The sequence below is a fragment of the Bufo gargarizans genome, chromosome 2 (assembly GCF_014858855.1).
Source record: "Bufo gargarizans isolate SCDJY-AF-19 chromosome 2, ASM1485885v1, whole genome shotgun sequence".
Classification (NCBI taxonomy): domain Eukaryota; kingdom Metazoa; phylum Chordata; class Amphibia; order Anura; family Bufonidae; genus Bufo; species Bufo gargarizans.
The window spans coordinates 273842743-273863392 of NC_058081.1; the positions used below are offsets into that span (position 1 = coordinate 273842743).

At 40.2% G+C, this 20650-nt stretch overlaps 1 protein-coding gene across 2 annotated transcripts in view; it reads right to left on the bottom strand.

Moving 5' to 3' along the window:
• The window catches only part of MET (MET proto-oncogene, receptor tyrosine kinase), a 137030-nt gene that overhangs the window by 70403 nt on the left and 45977 nt on the right, over positions 1-20650 (bottom strand). For both annotated transcript variants that reach the window (XM_044280296.1, XM_044280295.1), the window contains exon 3: positions 8779-8970. In XM_044280296.1, coding sequence (XP_044136231.1) covers positions 8779-8970 — 192 coding nt within the window. The remainder of the gene's footprint in view (positions 1-8778; positions 8971-20650) is intronic.

Below are 20650 nucleotides of genomic sequence, written 5' to 3' on the forward strand. Positions count from 1 at the left end.
AGGATCCAGAGGTTCCCCTCACCACAGCCATAGAGTTACAGCTGCAAAGTCCTCTCCATACCCTCCCTGCACTCATCTCTATGATCAGTGAAGAGAGGCATCAGGAAGCTATACAGCCGGTGCAGTGATAGAGCCTGGAGAGGTTGATAAACGTTGGACCTCATAGATGCAGCATTCTTTACTCAAGAATTCTGACTTCAAAAAGTCGCAAAATAGGGCTTTTGTGACTTTTTGCACTCGCTTGCACAAGCATTTTACGACTGCATTTTTACACAACCACTCCAGTTCTGTATTGTGGGTAGAAAAATGGGTGTGGTTAGCTATGTTAATGAGTTTCACTCCCGATTTATCATTGAGAATTTTTTTCAAAAGTCGCCCAAAAAGTCTCAATATCATTAAAATTGGGGGGCTGGAGTAAGAAAACAGAAGTGCTTGGTTTAAGAATAAGACAAATTTATCAAACAACCTGTGACATTTGATAAACGTGGCATAAAGTAATCTAATGCATACTTCTAATATTTCCCTAATGATAAATTTACCCCAGTGTATTTGGGAAAAATGCCCATGCAGTTGGAGTTTTTGAGTGAAGCCCTAATTGACTTATGGAATGGGAAATGCTATTTAAGCCACCCATAGAGAGATTTCATTACAAAGAGATGGCACAGAGATAAAAATGACATAATGTGGGCCTCTGTCTAAGACGAATTGGCTTGTTGGTGCTACCTCTGGCATGCAGTACTTCGAGCACATGCCCTGCCAGCCCCCCAAAGACAGACACTTTTGGGCCACAACTGTATGGACTGCACTGTGAACCTAGCCTTAAAACCAGAGATGGACTGGCCATAGACCCTACAGGAAAATTTCCCAGTGGACAGATGGCCAGGCCCCATCATGACCGCCAGCTGGTTACATAACAATCTGATGCGCTCAGCATTAATTAATGCTAGAAGCATCAGGTACTTATGCCCCTGGCCAGCATCCGCAGGCGCCCTCCTGAATTCAACTGTATTACCATCCTTAGGACAGTGATACAGTTGAATACTATGAAGGCAGCAGTATTTTATGCTGCACTGTGGTATTTAGTTCTGCTGGGGCGGTATTTTATGGTGTACTAATGTACTGTTGACCTCACCTACTTCTGTTGAACCGCTTTTTATCAGTCTGGATCCGCCTTCCACATAGGGCCACTTTTAAGGTTTTTTTTCCGAGGCCACTTTAAGTTTCCAGCCCCCCCCCCGGGCTTAAAATTTTTCTCCATGTGCATGTGTGGACATAAGGCCTCATGCACACGACCATTGTTTTGGTCCGCATCCGAGCCGCAGTTTTTGCAGCTCAGATGCGGACCCATTCACTTCATTGGGCCACAAAAGATGCAGACAGCACTCCGGATGCTGTCCGTATCCGTTGCTCCGTTCCGTATCTGCGGTTTGTGGACCACAGAAAACAGAACGGTCGTGTGCATGAGACCTAACTGTGTGCAGCAATGATCTGTAATTTTGAGAATAAAGAACTATGGGGGTCATTTTTCAACCAATATACGCCAGATTTTGTCGCAAAGGTGTTTTGCGGAAAAATCGGCCACTTTTCCACCTTGTACGCAACTCACACCGGTACAGAGAAAGGGAGCATGGCGTGGGCGTGTAAGAGGGCAGGCTTATCTCATTTAGCATTTTCTACGCCAGTTTTTGCAGTAGAAAATGGCTTATATCTACGCCAGCAAGGGACGATTGATGTACGCCTCCGGAACATGCGCCTAAGGCTACTTTCACACTAGCGTTTTTGCTGGATCCAGCAGGGGTCAGAAAAAACGCTTCCGTTACTGATAATACATCCGTCTGCATCCGTTATGAACGGATCCAGTTCTATTATCTTTATCATTGCCAAGACGGATTCATCATGAACTTCATTGAAATGATCCGTTTTCTATTGTGGCAGATTGTGGCAGAGAAAACGTATCCGTCCTCATTGACTTGCATTGGGGGTCATGACGGATCCGTCTTGCTCCACATCCCAGGACGGCAAGCAAACTACAACATGCTGCGGTTTGCTCTTTGGTATGGGAACGCAACTAAACGAAATGGAATGTATTTTGGAGCATTCCGTTCTGTTAAGTTTTGTCCGGATTGACAATGAATGGGGACAAAACTTAAGCATTTTTTTCCGGTATTGAGACCCTATGACAGATCTCAATACCGGAAAACGAAAACGCTAGTGTGAAAGTAGCCTAAGTTATGTAGACGCTTGCACCTTTACATAATTTAGGAGCATCCACCACCAGCGCAAGAGTATAAATCGCCGGTCTTAATAAATGACCACATGACCACATATATATTTAGCAGTATTAAAAACACATTATACTCATTAATTGTTGAACAGAAGGCATAGGGCCGGTCTTTGGTTATGATATCAAGTTTAAAGGTTTCCACAAAGTTTATTATATAAGGAAAAGCTGTCATATGTCTGCAATTTCACAATTCTTGAGTCTTCATGCTCTGGTTCTCGTGCATAATGAACACAACCGCTACCTTATAGCAAGCGACCCAGTCTACAATTTAACAAGTTCATCATGAAATAAACCCTGACATGCCTTTCACATTTCTGTGAAATATCTAATTACCTTGCTGACATTCTTACACAGTGGAGAAGTGATATTAACTGGCAACGCTGCTCATTTTTACACTTTCCAGAAACACATCCATTGTAAAATACCTGATTCACATTGCACCCAACAGCTGGACTCCGAGCACTATTTCCCAGCCCCAGCCTGGAACCTAACAATGTGAGAGGCTCAAACAGCTGCAACGTTTCAGAAAAAAACTAGCATGAAAAGCTTTTCACCAAGTCCCAGCATAGGAAGGAAGTGAAATTGTTTCTCTTTTCCGCTTTCTGCTTGGCAGCTGCCTCAAAAACTATATTACCCGTCTGCTTTGTCATATTCACACCGTCTAGTAAAAAGCTGCGAGCAGGAGACAAGCCCTAACACTTGTTTAGCCAAAACATCTCACTGCATACGCCACTATTCAGAACTTCAGGCTTCTCACTAAAAACATCTCACTGCATACGCCACTATTCAGAACTTCAGGCTTCTCACTAAAAACATCTCACTGCATACGCCACTATTCAGAACTTCAGGCTTCTCACTAAAAACATCTCACTGCATACACCACTATTCAGAACTTCAGGCTTCTCACTAAAAACATCTCACTGCATATATGCCACTGTAAGGGGGCACTTAGAGGACATCACTTTGTGTGGAGGACACTTAAAGAGGCCTCATTCTGTGTGTGGGGCACTTAAGAAATTATCCTTCTGTGAGGGGGTACTTGGAGGCGGGTTCATATTATGTGGGGGCAACAAGGGATCACCTTGTTGTGAGGGGGCACTTAGGGGACATCCTACTGTGAGCAGGCACTTAGAGTCATCCTACTTTGAGGGGGGCACTAAGGGTGCATAATACTCTGTAGGGGCACAAAAGGGATATCATACTGTCCGAGGGGCACTAAGGGGGCATCAATATTGTTAGGTGGCACCAAGAGGACATTCTTATTATGTGGTGAGGCAATAAGGAGGCGCTATTACCGTGTGGTCGGCAGACAGGGGTGTGGCTTATTCTGAAAAAAAAAATTGCTACAGCACTACAATACATTGGTGTTGTCTCTCCTTAAAATTGTTTTGCTGCTCAAACCTTCACACTACAGCATAGGTATGTGGACCTGTACAAGAAGTACTTTAGTACTCCTCTCACAGAGGGTGCATGCTCCAACAGCTAGTGCAAAAAGCTTGTTAAGAGTATGCTCACATACTGGGACATGGAATAGCAGACTGAAAATCTACAGTGTATTATAGTATCAGCAAAGTGGATAATATCTGAAAAACTGGCATGTCATGCGGAATTAAAATTAGCAGCGTGGTTTCTGAATTCCATGGGGAATCCTCAGCAGAATCCCTGACAATACAGCATGCTACTCATGCTGATTTTACCTTGGATTTTGCCATGAAATCTGCAGCAGATTTTTCTTTATCTCCTGTGTGGATGCACCCTAAGGCTCCATTCAGAACATGTCCATTCAGAACAGAATGTCCATTCAGAACATTATCCATGTGTGTTTTGCGGATCCGCAAATCACGGACACCGGCAATGTGCGTTCTGCATTTTGCGGACTGCACATCGCCGGCTCTTAATTGAAAATGCCTATTCTTGTCCGCAATTGCGGACAAGAAAAGGACATGCTCTATTTTTTTCGGGATCGGAATTGCGGACCCGCAATTTCCGGATCCGGGCCGCACGAATAGAAATGAATGGGTCTGCAGAACAGAATTGCGGACGTATGAATTCAGCCTTAAAAAGGACCTGTCACCCAAAAATGCAGTACAATCTGACAGCATCCATGTTGTAGAGCAGAAGCCGAGCAGATTGATATATATTTGTGTGGGAAAAAATTCTGTAAAACCTGTAATTTATACTTTTATATCTCTGCTTTTTCCACCTCTTGTGAACAGCTATCGGAACAGGAGGGAGGGGTTATCAGTGATTGATAGCATTGTGTGCATAAGTGTGCATAGAGAGATATCTGTCAGTCACTGGTAACACCTCGCTCCTGTACCGATGGTTGTTCACAAGGCTGCAAAAAAGCTGAGGTTTACATGCATAAATTACAAGTTTTACTGAATCTTTTCCCACAAAACTATACATCATTCTGCTCAGCTCCTCCTGCTCTATAACATGCTGCCTGCAGATTGCACTACATTTTCTGGGGACAGGTTCTCTTTAAAGTTCTAAATACATCAAACAAAAAACAATAATCTATGCATATCTGAATTATCCATTTTGACAGCTACCACTAACATTGTTTACAGGGGACAATTATAGATGCAAAATATATGTTCTTTCTTATTGAGATTGAAAAAATAATAGGTTTGTGTAATGGGCAATTAACCACTTCCAGACCGGGCCATTTACCCCTTTCCTGACCAGGCCTTATTTTGCAAATCTGACAAGTGTCACTTTATGTGGTAATAACTTTGAAATGCTTTTACTTATCCAAGCCATTTGAGATTGTTTTCTCGTGACACATTGTACTTCATGTTAATGGTAAATTTGAGTCAATATGTTTTAACTTTATTTATTAAAAAAATCCAAAAGTTAACGAAAATGTGAAAAGATTCACTGTTTTCTAAATTTGAATCTCTCTGCTTTTAAGACAGATAGTGATGCCTCATAAAATATTTATTAATTAACATTCCCCATTTGTCTACTTTATGTTGGCATTATTTTAGTAATGTAATTATTTTTTTAGGACGTTAGAAGATTTAGAATTTTAGAAGCAATTTTTGAAATTTTGAAGATTTCCAAAGTCAACTTTTTTAAGGACCAGTTCAGTTCTAAAGTCACTTTGTGGAGCTTACATAATAGAACCAACCCATAAATGACCCCATTTTAGAAATGTCACCCCTCAAAATATTCAAAACTGGTTTCAGATATCTTGTTAACCCTTTAGGTATTCCACAGGAATTAAAGCAAAATGGAGGTGAAATTTCAAAATATCACTTTGTTTGCAGATTTTCCACTTTAATATTTTTTTTTCCTGGAACACTTCAAGGGTTAACAACAAAACAAACCTCAATATTTATTACCTTGATTCTGCAGTTTGCAGAAACACCCCATATGTTGCCATATACAGGTGTTTGGGCACACGACAGGGCATAGAAGGAGCGCTATATGGTTTTTGGAGGGCAGATTTTGCTGAAATGGTCTTTGGGCACCATGTTGCATTTGAAGAGGCCTTGCGGTAACCCCACAGTAAAAACCACATTTTGTAAACTACACTACCCAAGGAATTTTTAAGGGATGTAGCAAGCACTTCACTAAACTGCTGTTTCATAGAAGTTTTAATACTTGGGTGTGAAAAAGATATATATTTTTTTTTTACAAGAAAATGATGCTTTAGGCCCAAACTTTCTTTTTCAAAAAAGATAACAGGAGAATATCCTTCCCCCCAATTTTCTACCCACTTTCTCCTGAATACAGTAACGCCCCAAATGTGGTCGTAAGCTGTTATTTGGGGATATGCCAGGGCTCATAAGGGAAGGAATTTTCTGTCATGGTTTTTAAGAGCAATAACTTTTTTATTTTTTGTTCAATGAGCAGTGTGAGGGCTTATTTTGTGCGAGACAAGCAGTAGTTTTTATTGGTACCATTTTGGGGTACATTTGGCTTTCTGGTTGCTTTTTATATCATATTTGGGAAGTGAAGTAATAAAAAAAACTGTTTGGTGTCATTTTTCAAATATTTTTTTACACCGTTGACTTGATCGGGTAGATCATGTGATATTTTTATAGATACGGTCATTATGGACACAACGATGTCTATTTTTTTATTTTTAAGTTTTAACCAATAAAAACATTTTTAGAAAAAAAATCATGTTTTTGTGTTTACATTTTCTTAGAGCCATATTTTTTCATTTTCTGGCTATAGTCTTGTGTGAGGGCTTGTGTTATGCAGGAAGAGGTGACGTTTTTATTGCTACCATTTTGGGGTGCATACGAATTTTTGATTGATTGATATTATGTTTTTTGTGAGGTGAGGTGACAAAAAAACTGTTTTAGCATAATTTTTATAGTTTTTTTTACACCGTTCCCTTGATGGGGTAGATCATGTGATATTTTTGTAGAGCCAATTGCTACAGGACGCGGAGATACCAAATATGTATATTTTTCTTTATTTTTTTAGATTTTACACAATAAGAGAATTTTTACCAAAAAAATCATGTTTTTGTGTTGCATTTTTAGTAGAGCCATTTTTTTTTCTGGCTATGGTCTTGTGTGGGGGCTCATTTTTGTGGGATGAGGTGAAGTTTTTATTGCTACCATTTTGGGGTACCTATGACTTTTTGATTGATTAACATAATGAATTTTTGGGAGGTGAGCTCACTAAAAAAAATCTGTTTTGGTGCAATGTTTTATTTATTTTTATGGCGTTCACCTGGATGGGGTAGATAATATTATATTATTATAGAGCCGGTTGTTGCGGACGCGGTGATACCAAATATGTCTATTTTATTTTTTTCTTATTTTTTTTTACATTTTTCAAAACACTTCATTTTTTTATTTTACACTTTGTGTCCCCCATAAGGTCATACAAGACCTATGGAGGACATTTAACTTCATTTTTTTTTTTTCTATTGATTTCTCCTGTAACTGGGGCTGACATAGTAGCCCCAGTTAGAGGGGAAATACACCCCCCAGAGAGGCTGTACAACGTAATTGAGCGCTGTACAGCCTCAGTGCAGGGATGATCGTGGTCTATGGAATACCCGACAGCTCCTGAACTCACCCGGCCTCGCCGACCACATGACCACCGGGCCGGGACAGGAAGTGGCATAGCAATCTTGAAGGCAGGGACACCCAGGAAAAGTCCCTGCCTTCTCTCTGGGGTGCCCTGCTGTCACTGACAGCGGGCCCCCCGCTCGGTGCCATCTCTGAAAGGATAAGGATGTTCCAGAATGTCCATTCAGAGATAAACCCGACCGCCCAGGACGTTTATAGTCAATGGGTGGTTGGGAAGTGGTTAAAAAGACTACAATACAACTATATTGCTGCAACTGTTATGACCAAACCAAAGAATAAAAACAAAGGGGTAACAAATTACAGTGATAATTCCATGACACGTCCACCCAAAACTGAAAAGTGGTCTTCTAGAGGATCACATTACTCTGCATCACTAATAGAGGGCTGTCACAATGGGTTATTCTTTGCAAAATACATGTATATTAAGAATCATTGATAACAAAAACTAATGTCTACAAGACTCCTGGATCCTAAAGGGTTTGTCCTGCCATTCGTCAGGATAGGTCATCAATATCTGATAAGCGGGGGCCTGACTGCCAGCACCACCACCGATCAGCTGTTTGAAGAGGAGCCGTCACTCCATGTGTGAGCAGCTTCCTGTTCATTACACCATGCGTCGTCTCCTGTTGATCGGCGGCGTAGTGTAATTACACGTAATCGCTCAATTGAAGTGAATACAGCGACAACTTTCCATTACACTGCACTTCCAACATGCAGTGTAATGAACAGGAGGGTTGCATGGAGGGCCGTCTCCTCTTCAAACAGCTGATCAGTGGGGGTGCCCCGCCTATCAGATATTGATGACTTATCCTGACGATAGGTCAGCAATATAAATGGCAGGACAACCCCTATAATCATTGGGCCTGTACTTAGTTAATCAAATACTTCCACATAGGTTCCATGTACATCTCGAGAATTTCCACCAGGTCCAGTGCTACAGCTGGAGAAGAAGGAGAAAGCTTGAGATGTCTGCTGCTTGGTTACTGTACATTAGAACTGCAGTTAAAAAAAAGCCGTAGACATTACAGTTCTGTGACTTCATATTTTTGTTCGCAAACAATAATCTAAAACTTCCCTATGAGATGACGAATGGCTGCTCTGTTAGTGGCAATTTGAAGACTGATGCCTAGATAAAGTGTTATCTACACTTTGACTGATGTTGCATGCCAACAGTGTCTCAGAGAAACGTGCAAAGAGCTACTGATGGTCTAGTAAAATCAAAAAGATGTAATCACTGTATAGCAAAAAATCATTGTACTGTTTTACATGCTGGTAATGTTAACGTGCTATTATTTAAGAACACAGCATATTATGTAGTAAGGCTACAGCACTAAGGCGGTTCTGCTGTGCAACATAATCTCAATAGATGACAGGCTAGGCATAACTATAAAATCAGGATCATAATGTCTAATGAGTAGTGATTGAGTTTACCTGTATAAAGCGTCCCCCAGATGTGCCTAGATTGGCTATGGTAAGGTCACCTTGAATCAAGATGGAAATGGATGTCAGCAACACATTGTTAAATTGGCCCATTAATAAATCAAGACGCTGTATTGGCAAGGTAACTTCAAATCGATTTTCTTCAATTGGAGATGAACAGTGGGAGACATTCTTTAAATAAGTCTGGAAAGGAAACATACAGCAAATTACCAGAGTAATGCACAGCAGGACTGTCGTTACAGTTGGTGCTAATCTAGATTTGTCTGCGAATTTACCCTAAAGATTTGCAAACGTCAAGATGTGATTTTTATAGAAATAAAGCAATCCATTACAATGAACCAATTCTAATGCTGCTACATCGTTACATGAACTACTTCTGAAAGTAGCCATAAACCTAAAAGGGTTCCTCTGGATAGGTCATCAGTATCAGATCAGTGGGGGCCCAACTCTTGGGACTCCCGACGATCAGCTGTTTGAGAAGGCATCGGCGCTCCTGTATAGCGGCTGTGCTTGGTATCACAGCTCAGCCCAATACACTTCTATGGGGCTGTGCTGAGCTACTGTAAGCACCGCTGCCTTCTCGAACAGCTGATCAGTGGGGGTCCCGGGTGTCAGACCCCTGCTGATCAGTATTAAATTCTCGGAAAAAAACTCTTTAACTTTACAGAGGCTGACTGACAAGGCCATTATTGGGAGTAAACGGTCCATTCCTGATAACTGCCTGCTCAGTAGAGGAGGTGAAGGCTTCATTTACACAAAGCACTTATCCATCCCTGCTATATGGGAACTGGCAACTGCTACTGTGATCTTTCATCTCCAGACAGATTTGTTGTTTCTGGGCAGCAGACCCCTGCTTATTATACAAGCGTTCATTGACCAATAATCTTTTCATGTAAAAGGGATAGAAGAAGAAGAGATCCAGCACCAGATGTAATCTTGAATAAAAGCCAAAACATTCGCAAATCACAAATACAAAAATGCATAGAACTAAACCCCTTCTGCTAGGCGTATGCGTTTCAGAGAGAATTATTATTTACAGCCTTTGTCACAAGTGGATCCTCCTACCAAACGGAATGATGAGCCGACTATAGAGTATATTCATTCTAAGCCACGCACATATGTTTTCTCAATGGGGAGAAAGTGATGAGCTGCTTACAGACCCCTATGGCAGCAGCTTATTTCCCACAGAAGTAGGTATAGGACATGTTAAAGGAAACCTGTCATGTTGAACATGCGGTCTGATCTGCAGGCAGCCTGTTATAGAACAGGAGGAGCTGAGCAGATTGGTGTATAGTTTTATGGAAAAGATTCAGTATAATTTGTCATTTATACATTTACATCCCTGCTCATTCTAGGCTTTGAAGAGAAGGAGACGGTCCTATCAGTGACGGACAGCTATTTCTGTATACACAGTCATAGAGGGAAGGCTGTCAGTCACTGATAGGACCGTCTCCTTGTCTTCAAAGCCCAGAACGAGCAGGGATGTAAATGTAAAAATGACAAGTTATACTGAATCTTTTACCAAAACCTATATATCGATCTGCTCAGGCTCCTCCTGCTATAACATGCTGCCTGCTGCTTACATTGCATTTTCATGGTGACATGTTCCCTTTAAATGCAAACATACCCAGGTATTTTTCACCTGGTATCTTAGATACATTAAATTGACAGCTTTGACATTTATTTAATTTGCATGGGCACGGTATGAGACCTGCACATGGAGTTTGTCTATACAGTTGTTTAGACAGATGTGCCAAAGGTGCAACCAACAATAAAGGCAGGTAGACAACAATGTATCAAATTAGTAAAATAGCACAATAATATATACACACATGTACTTGATTCCAGTGTAGACAAGTTTTGATAAAGAATTAGAATTAATTATTAAATAAATAATTAATTAAGAATTGATAAAGAATTAGAATTAAACCCTTCACGACATTTGCCATATATGTCAAGTCTTTAAATATGGCCATAGCTAGAGGGTGCCTGCTGTTTCAAGACAGGTTTTGTGTGTACTAATAGGACAGCGGCCATTTTATTTCCCCATATGAATGCTGTCCGGACAAAATGAGCCGTTAGAACTAATGATAGGTATTTGGGAATATAGTTATAATAAAGTAATATTAAAATATTTGTATTTTCTTAATTCCTGGAGAACCCTTTTAAGAAGAACACAGTGCTTGCACGAGCAGCCTCTTCAAACAGCTGATCAGCGGGGATGCAGGGGTGTTGGACCCCCGGCAGATCTGATACTGGTGAGCCTCGGGATAGGTCGGTCACTGGTATCATGCACAATCTTTTTCAACATGTTGATCCTTCTTGCCCTTGGAGAACTAATATAAGCGGTCTGGACAATGTTAATGTGTGAATTTGATGTATTATTTCATTCTTTTCTTTATTGTAGAAGGTGGCAAACATGTGCTGTGATGCTATGATTCCTTATCAAAAATTGGAGTTGGGAGGAGGGAGGCTGTAGGAAATCTTTATCCTATTTTTCCCATATCTAGGCTAGATATTAGAATATATGTTACGTAAGAAGGCAGTGACTCAGTATCTATTTCAGATGCATGAATACAGTTACACAGTATCTCAACTTTTACCAAATCATTACTGCTGCTGTAATTAGCCATTGCTAAAAATACACAGAAGTCTGTACTAGTTCTGCAGTGATACGCTTTATTCTATTCTCAGGTGTTTATTATAAGTTTATGCATGCACCTCCAATAAACTCCGATCTGATCCATCATAGGTTTCATGCTCATGTAGTCTAGACAGTTCATTAAAATTCTGGAGTAGTGTATTGTACCTCAGGATTCTTCTCTCTGAGCACGCTAACTGCCCTGAAAATTCAATAGGAATCTATTAATTGGTAATGCGGTTAATATTGATGATGGCCTTTCATTTCAGACAGATGATACTGGCCACGTATAGGTCCCCATGAGGACCAACATCAATGAAACGGTCTGCAGAAGCGGCATACTATATTATTTCCTCCTGTCGTAACTTACATTCGATTATCCTACTTTGTACAGATCTTAATCTACACAGGAGTGCAATGCCTGCCTAATGGTGGTTTCTTCAGTTCCCTAGCAGTTCTGCTGTATAAAACAGACATAAAGCTACACACTTATTTAAGGGTTAAATAAGCTATGTTTTTGCTAGTTTTATATGTAAGAATTGTGCCTCCGAAGTTGATGTTCATGATACATTGGAGTCTATGAGAGAAGCAATATAATGATTACTTGTTATAGTTCCCTATTGGAACTATTAAAAAGTGTAAAACAAAATAAAAGTTTAGAAAAATATTTTACAAAATAAAAAAGTCTCCCCCTTTCCCCAAAATTAAAAATACATAAATAAGTTAAAAATTAAACATCATGGGCATCACTGAGTGCAAAAACACCCATACTATTAAAATATAACAATATTTATACTATACAGCAAATGGCAAAATGGAAAAAAGTCAAAGCAGCCGATTTGCTGTATTTTGGTCACTTTGCCTCCCACAAAAATAAATAAATAAAGTGATCAAAAGTCATACACACCCCAAAATGGTATCAATGAAAACTACAGATAGCCCTGCAAAAATGAGCTCTCCGTACACATAAAAATAAATAAAAGTTATCGGGTTAAGAATATGGTGATGCACAGAAAAAAAATTAGTTTTTCCAAAAGTTTTTGAAAATACAAGAAAAACTATTAAAATGTGGTTGTAATTGCACTGATCCGTAGAATGAAAGTAACTGATCAGTTTTACTACAAAGGAAATGCTGTAAAAACAAACCCATAAAACTGTGGCCGAATTGTGTTTATTTTTTATTATTCCACACCATTGTAAAAAGGGTCCTCGTGGAGCTGCGGGACAGGTTACGTGTTTCTCCATTGATACACCAGCTCCGACCCCTTTGCGAACCGACGGGGGGATGCGTTCGCATGTGCGCTGGAGGGGAAGACCGCATGGCTTTCGGGGACAGCTTGGCCGGGCTAGTAGCAGTACGCTGCGGCCGAGCTTGTCTCCGGTGCCTATCTCGGATTCCATTCCGGTGTCCATGTCGACGCGCTCGCGCACTCTCGCAGAGCCTGTTGTGCATCCGCATTTACATTTGAAAATGGGTTTGCAAAGGGATACGCGGTCGCACATACGCACTTCTTATGTGCTTCGCCGACCAGCGAAGGGAATAGCACCTGGCCGCAAGTTCAAAGCAGATTAAGGGGCTAGCATTGGTCTAATACTCTAATTGAATAATGACCGACCAAAGCCTTGTATACAGGTGTAGGGCAGGATCATGACCTATGGGGAGTGGACACTTGGCGCCCAGGGATTTGTTAGCAGGCACATAAAAGGTGGCCTCCCAGGTCGGTCAGTGCCCACTGATATCCTTCCTTATCCAGGTGCAAGTCAGTACTGCTAGCTACTGACTGAAACTTGCTGGGACTCCGTCCGTTCTAGTTGGACCCAGGACCCGGGACTTTCCGTGACGCATCCGTTTACCTGGCAATTTGCACAGAGACTTATTCATGGATCGGGACTACTTCTGGCTTTTTCTTAGTTTTTTGTTTGCCTGATATTTGCCCAGTGAAGTTTACCTGGACTTTGTTTATTTTGTCAATAAACCCCTTTGACTTCATCCTCACTGGTCTGTTTCGTTGGTGCCTTGCATTATAGCCATTTTGAATTTTTTTCCAACTTGTCCCACAAATAACAAGCTTTCATAAGACTGAGTGAATGGAAAAATAAAAAAAGTGATGGCTTTGGGAAGGCTGGGAGAAAAAAATGGAAAATCTACCGGTCATTAAGTGGTTAAGAAGGTGGCCATTCCTGGATATGATGAGCCAAGATGAAAGGTAAGGAAGGACAGACCGGTATATTCAAATGAATATCTGTCCTTGTAATTCATGGACATGCAGAGTCTACCTGAGTGGGAACTTCGATCCTGAAATACCTACCAAGTTCATATATCCCTAGAGAGCACATTGAAAATAGTTGTCTTAATAATACATTTCCTTTAAGCTTCTATTTTATAGATGCACATATACATTGCCTGAAAAATCCAATTGGGTGTTACCAATCACTTCCTGTCCCCCCAAAAAAATCTCATTTGGGATTACTGTACTCATGAAGCAAAATTCAATTTTGTTTCAAAATGTGTATATTAGTTTGCACGTCACTGCAAAGAATCACCAAAAGGCAATGAAGGCACTTCATGCGCACAGTAATTTGATAGATCTGCCTATTATACTGAAATGTACGGTTATGTAGATACTAATTTGATTAGAGCAGTGGAATTAAACGTTATTGGCTCAGACAAATATAATACACTAATTAGTTTCTCTTATAACCAGAAAACTAATTGTGAGATATATCTGCAACAACAAAGAATGCAGTTCCCTAATTCAATGTGAAACCCGCCTTGTGTGGGCCCACCCTAATTGTGCCTGTGGTTCCCAGTCTTCTTGGTTTACAAGATTAATAAACCAGTGAACGTGCAAACACTTTCATATACCAGCGATCTCATCCAAGAGAGCTATCGTCTATTTAAATCCAATAGTCAAACCTGCCAGATGCTAATTTACCAATTTCAGACAGTATGCCCCCAAATATCAGAAAGTTACTAGATTTCTACACCTCTCCCTACTGCTACAGCATACAAAGACACTGTGTGTGACTAATAGCCATGTGGCTGGATGGATCTATGTAGCCAAGTTAAAAAACCCTGATGCAAAGTAGAGCAGACTCATAGAGCAAAAGTAAAGGGAAGGGGCATGATTTGGACATAAGATGTTCAGAAAACAAATATGACTATGACGTTTCAGGTCATGCTTTCTTCCATGGACAATATTCCTGGCACTCGGGTACTGTAGCCTTTAAAATGCAGCATGCTCAAAAATAGCTGAAAAAAAAATAAAATAAAATATGTTGTGTATATGGGAATATCATAGGGTACGTTCTGGCTGCAGCAGGGGAAAAAACTAAAGACAATCCCAAACGGTGTGTGAACCTGGCCTAAGCCCTTTACAGGAGTGTCTGCAGAAAGAGCTGTTGTCATAGTCCTTGCCTGACGTAACCATCACTAACACGTTTCAGGTAATTGATTGGTGGATTAGTAGAGCACACATAATGAATTGAAGTGTCATTTTTGGTGCAGTTTAAAATAATAAATGCTGAATCAGTCACTAATTTAATAAAGGTCTGCAGCATTCATCTTACTGAGGCTGGGCAGATCACATTACCATTCTAATGCTCTGACAGCGCTGTCTATCTCTTTCCTTATTCACTTATTTCAAGGCATTTGGTTTCCCTTTGCATTAATCTGCATTGTCCTAGAGCGTCACCGCCTCACATTCCTGGAGCTTTCTCCTAATGTATGGATCAAACAACGATGTCTGAGCTTTCTAACATCAAAGGAATTATTAACGGATAAAATCTAATATCTGTCTAATAACTACCTATCTATCAAATATGTATATGTCTTCTATCTATCTACCTGTCTGTCTATCTATATCTATCAATGAATCTGTTATCTATCTATTTATCTATCTATCTATCTATCTATCTATCTATCTATCTATCTATCTACTATCTATCTACCTGTCTATCTATCTATCTATATCTACCAATCTATCTGTTATCTATCTATTTATTTATCTATTATCTATCTACTATCTATCTATCTCATATGTATCTATCTCCTATATATCTATCTATCTCTTATCTATCTATCTATCTATCTATCTATCTATCTATCTATCAATCACATATCTATCTATCTATCTATCTATCTATCTATAATCTATCTCCTATCTATCTATCTATCTATCTATCTATCTATCTATCTCATATCTATCTATCTTTCTATCTATTTCATATCTATCTATCTATCTATCTATCTATCTATCTATTCTATCTATCTATCTATATCTATCTATCTTTCTATCTATTTCATATCTATCTATCTATCTATCTATCTATCTATCTATCTATCTATCTCATATCTATCTATCTATCTATCTATCTCATATCTATCTATCTTTCTATCTATCTCTATATCTATCTCTATCTCTCTCTCTCTCTCTCATATCTATCTATCTTGGTTGATGGATGCACAAAGAGGTAACTAGGAGCAGCACACTATATGTGCAGGGTCTGCTCTCCTGAATGTAGATGCCCAACGGCATAGGTAGGTTAAGAGTAGGACCTCCCTGACTGAGACCACCTTGGTGCTGGTAGGCGGGTACAGATGTGTTTTGGGTGAGAGTCTCAGATTTTATCATATCAGAGTGAGGGCTTAGTCCATATATTATGTTTGCATGTGTTGTGTTAGTGCATTATTATCTGTGATTTTTCTTTTATAAATGTTGCCATGTACATCCGCATATCCAGTTATCATATCATGCAGGATGTTTTGTATCTTTATCTGTGATTTTTTTATATTTGCTAAGCACCTCATATTCATTTATACTGTGAGTATAGCAATAATGATAATCTATATATTCAGTGTATGCAGAATGCTGTTGCCTTGTGTTTGGTTTTACTGATGTGGGATATAGAAATCTATGAAAATGATGAAAACAGCCAAGATAAGCTAGGATCCTACTGTATGATGATCACTGAGATTATGCCTATTCTATCATGCTGTTTTCTAAGTACTATATCTGCATAATTTGCATGACTTGACTAAATACAAATGACAGCCCCAGAGAGAAGTTGATGAATTGACTGTCGAATGTTATTTCCATCACGTTCTTTATAATATATGGTGGATTTGGTATTAGGTAGGGCTAACACCTCATTTCTAATCTTGTCCACTAGAATGAAACATTACTTTAAGAGGAGAAATCCAGACCATTATTGTTGTTCTCCAGGATTTATTTGGACTACGTTTTATATTACTGTTTTCAGATCACAGTGATCGGTGTGAAGGCTTTTTATTATGCAGCTGTGTTATTACTTTTAATTTAGTCAAAATTACTAGACCAAATGATGTGTGGGATTCAGCCGATAAGGTCCCCAAGGAACCATTTGTCTTAGTTTAGTTTATTTTATCTTATTGGACAAGTTTAGAGGAAGATAAATCTATACGCGCTATTGTGGTTTTTTCCCTATTGAGCATTGCAATTGTATACTTTAATTAGATTGCACAAGGAAACTAATGCTATTCATATATCATCTTTTTTTTATTAAAAATAAACTTAAAGTGGTTTATACAAGGTTGTTGTCTAATTTTTCAACAACTGATTTGTTTTGCATTTCCCAAAATATAGAGGTCATGTATGTGACAAGTAGCTTTTCCATATAATAAATGGTCCAAATTAATAGTTTCATGAAGACTTTTTGGAATGATCTCACCCACTGTTTAAAAGGCGTTGACCCATCACTAGAATATGCCATCAATGTCAGATAGGGGTGGGTCCCACATCTGGGATCCACTCCTATCTCCAGAACAGGTCTCCCAAAGTGAAGAACAGCACAGCAGCATGTGCAGCCACATCTCCATTGACCACTATGGGACCGTCAGAAATAGCAGTGAGATGAATGAAAATAAGCCCTGACCACCAGGTGGCCGGAAAACAACGGTACGGGCAAGCGCTCTGGGGAAACAGCATAGTTGTGGTCAGGGCGGACTGGGAACATAAAGTGGCCCCGTTTTGTAATCGGGTCCAAATTAATGGGCGGCAGGGCCAGCAATACCATATTGTGGCACATTATACCACCCCTAACAGAGCCAAATACCACAGTCTATCATAAAATACTGCCAGCAGCACAAAATACATCCCCAAAAATGTCCACTGGCCACCGTGAGGAGGGCTCAGGCGGCCCCCTGGGCATCGGCCCACCGGGAAATTTCATTGTAAGGTCTATGGCCAATCCGCCCCTGCTTGTGGTGCTACACTGTTTCCATAGCTCCCGTGTACTGCAGTGGGAGCTACTTATACAGCAGAGCGCCCACCTGCTCTGACGTTTCCCAGTCACTTGGTGGTCTAGCCTTGACCGCAAGATTAGACAACCCCTTTAACAGAAACTGATGATCACTTCAATAATGGTTTGGACACTTGAAACAAATATTAAGGAGGCATATGTAAATACACAGAAATAGTTGCTGAACCTGTCTGAGTACCAATTGAGGCCAAGAAGGGTTTTTTTCTGACCATTTTTTTGCCTTTTCACATTTTTTAATGCCACAATGTAACTGCTATCCATAGTAATTAACCACACTACAGCTTGTAGTTTTAAAACAGTCCTGTAAAAAGAGTATTGGATGCTTTCGTCAATAATGTAATCTTTATTCGCAAATCATGGAAACACCTCTTATATACCTAGAAGCTGTTTTGCTGTGTGCATACTATGAATAACGCTGTAACCATTCACAGGGAATCTGTCAGGGAACTGCTCCGAGGGCTCAATCTATAGATCTTATTTGTACTTTACTAACAGCTTTAGAGATAAATTCTTGTCAGCTTGATAAGAACTTAGCTTAGGTGTTTATGAGCTGTCAGGATTTCAGAGATACATAGATACACTGAAAGTGAAAGTCGAAGAGGAAAAATTAGAGGAAAAGTTTGTATTAAAGATCAATTGAAATGATGTTTCTTAGCACAAAAAACAATAAAACTACTAACTTATCTGCTTTGAAAGTGACCACATCAAGTATTCCTAATGCTTCTTCTAAGTTAGTCTAAGCAGAAACAACCACCACAGAATACAGTTCTCACCCACAAAGCTCTCCACAGTGCTGCACCTCCATACATCTCCTCCCTCATTTCCATCTACTACCCTGCTTGTGCTCTCCGTTCTGTTAGTGATCTAAGATTAAAATCCTCCATAATTCGTACCTCTTTCTCTCTTTTTCTGGAGCTGCACCTACTCTCTGTAATGATGTGAAAATCAGGTCAATTCCCAACTTCCCAACCTTAGAAGCCCATCTTTTCAGGCAGGCTTATCAAGCTTCCTAAACTGACTGTTCCCTTAGGCTACTTTCACACTAGCGTTCGTCGGTCCGCTCGTGAGCTCCGTTTGAAGGAGCTCACGAGCGGACCCGAACGCCTCCGTCCAGCCCTGATGCAGTCTGAATGGATGCGGATCCGCTCAGACTGCATCAGTCTGGCGGCGTTCAGCCTCCGCTCCGCTCGCCTCCGCACGGACAGGCGGACAGCTGAACGCTGCTTGCAGCGTTCAGCTGTCCGCCTGGCCGTGCGGAGGCGAGCGGATCCGTTCAGACTTACAATGTAAGTCAATGGGAACGGATCCGCTTGAAGATGTCACCACATGGCTCAATCTTCAAGCGGATCCGTCCCCCATTGACTTTACATTGAAAGTCTGAACGGATCCGCGCAGGCTACTTGCGCACTTGCGAAATTTTTTAAAGTTATTAATGCAGACGGATCCGTACTGAACGGAGCCTCCGTCTGCATTAATATGATCGGATCCGTTCAGAACGGATCCGATCAAGCGCAAGTGTGAAAGTAGCCTAAGTTCCCCCAATTCCTCAGACCTGAACTCGATCTTCTAACAGTCCACACACCCGATGTAGATCGGCCTACACCACTGCTTTCAGTCCAAAATGGCTCAATCACTACTTATCACAATCAACTACTTTTTGTGTCACCCCCACTTCCTCATAGATTGTAGCAAGCTCTTGTGAGCAGGACCCTCACTCCTAGTGTTTCAGTTGTATATTAGCCAGTTATGTTGTGATGTCTTTTGTTTTGTACCTGAACCCTCTGAATTATAACGCGCTGTGGAATATGGAGGCACTATATAAATAAATATTATTATTATTATTAATATTATGGTGGTGTAAAGCAGTACTTATAGTCCGCCATTGACATTTTATTAACTAGTTATTATTTATTATTAAAGCGCCATTCATTCCATAGCGCTGTACATATGAAAAGGGGTATACATACATAATACATACATCTAATCCTGGTTCGTGTAGTCTTCCCATCTTTAAGACCCATAAAGTAAAAAATGATGTCATTATGTAATGAGCTAGATTTCCGATGTCTTGACTTAAGGCAATGTGCATGTCACAGAGTGTAATAACAGCCTGACAGTATGTTGATTTACTCGTTTTCAGCCTTAAAACACATGGAACACATTTGCTTTCGCTGATGTAATTTCGTGGAGGGTACTGTGGGACATAACCTTACTTCGACCTTGTGTCTCTGGGATGATTCTATCCACATCATGGTTAACATACTAAAGCTAATAAAGGATATTCCAATATTAACACAGGCATTTATGATGTAATAACAAATCTTAGGAGGGTTGAGTTATGAGAGTCAAGTTTTCTTGAATTTCCTAACATGTGATGTTTCAAGTACAGCTATCAGTTTTACTAACACATGGTACTCACCCTTTAACACCTGTTTACACAGTACCCAAGTATCCTGCAGAGGTTGTCCCTAGGGCACCTAACATGGCTGCTATAATAATATTCCTACAAGCTGTGGCTTGCTTGAACACACTAGGGCACACACATTAGAAGAATGACGGCCAATGCCGCCATTTTCAGTCAGATCATCTAATGCATTTATGAGCCTTCTGATACCTTTCGTAGGGAGAGACAAAGGTTAGGCAGTTAGATATCAACATGCTTGATCCTTCAGCTGGAAGCAGCTTAATCTGCCCTCTCCTTTTAGAACAGCTATCTAAAATGTATGGCCATCACAATTAAAAGCAAGCCAATCGAACACCCCACTGGATAAATTAATTCAACACTATAGTCAAAAATTAACCCATAACTTGCCAAGAAATAAGGCAAATTTTCCCCTTAAAGGGAACCTGTCATCAACTTTATGCTACCCATACTAACGGCAGCATAAAGTAGAGACAGGTGAGTTATTTTTAAAGGGTCTG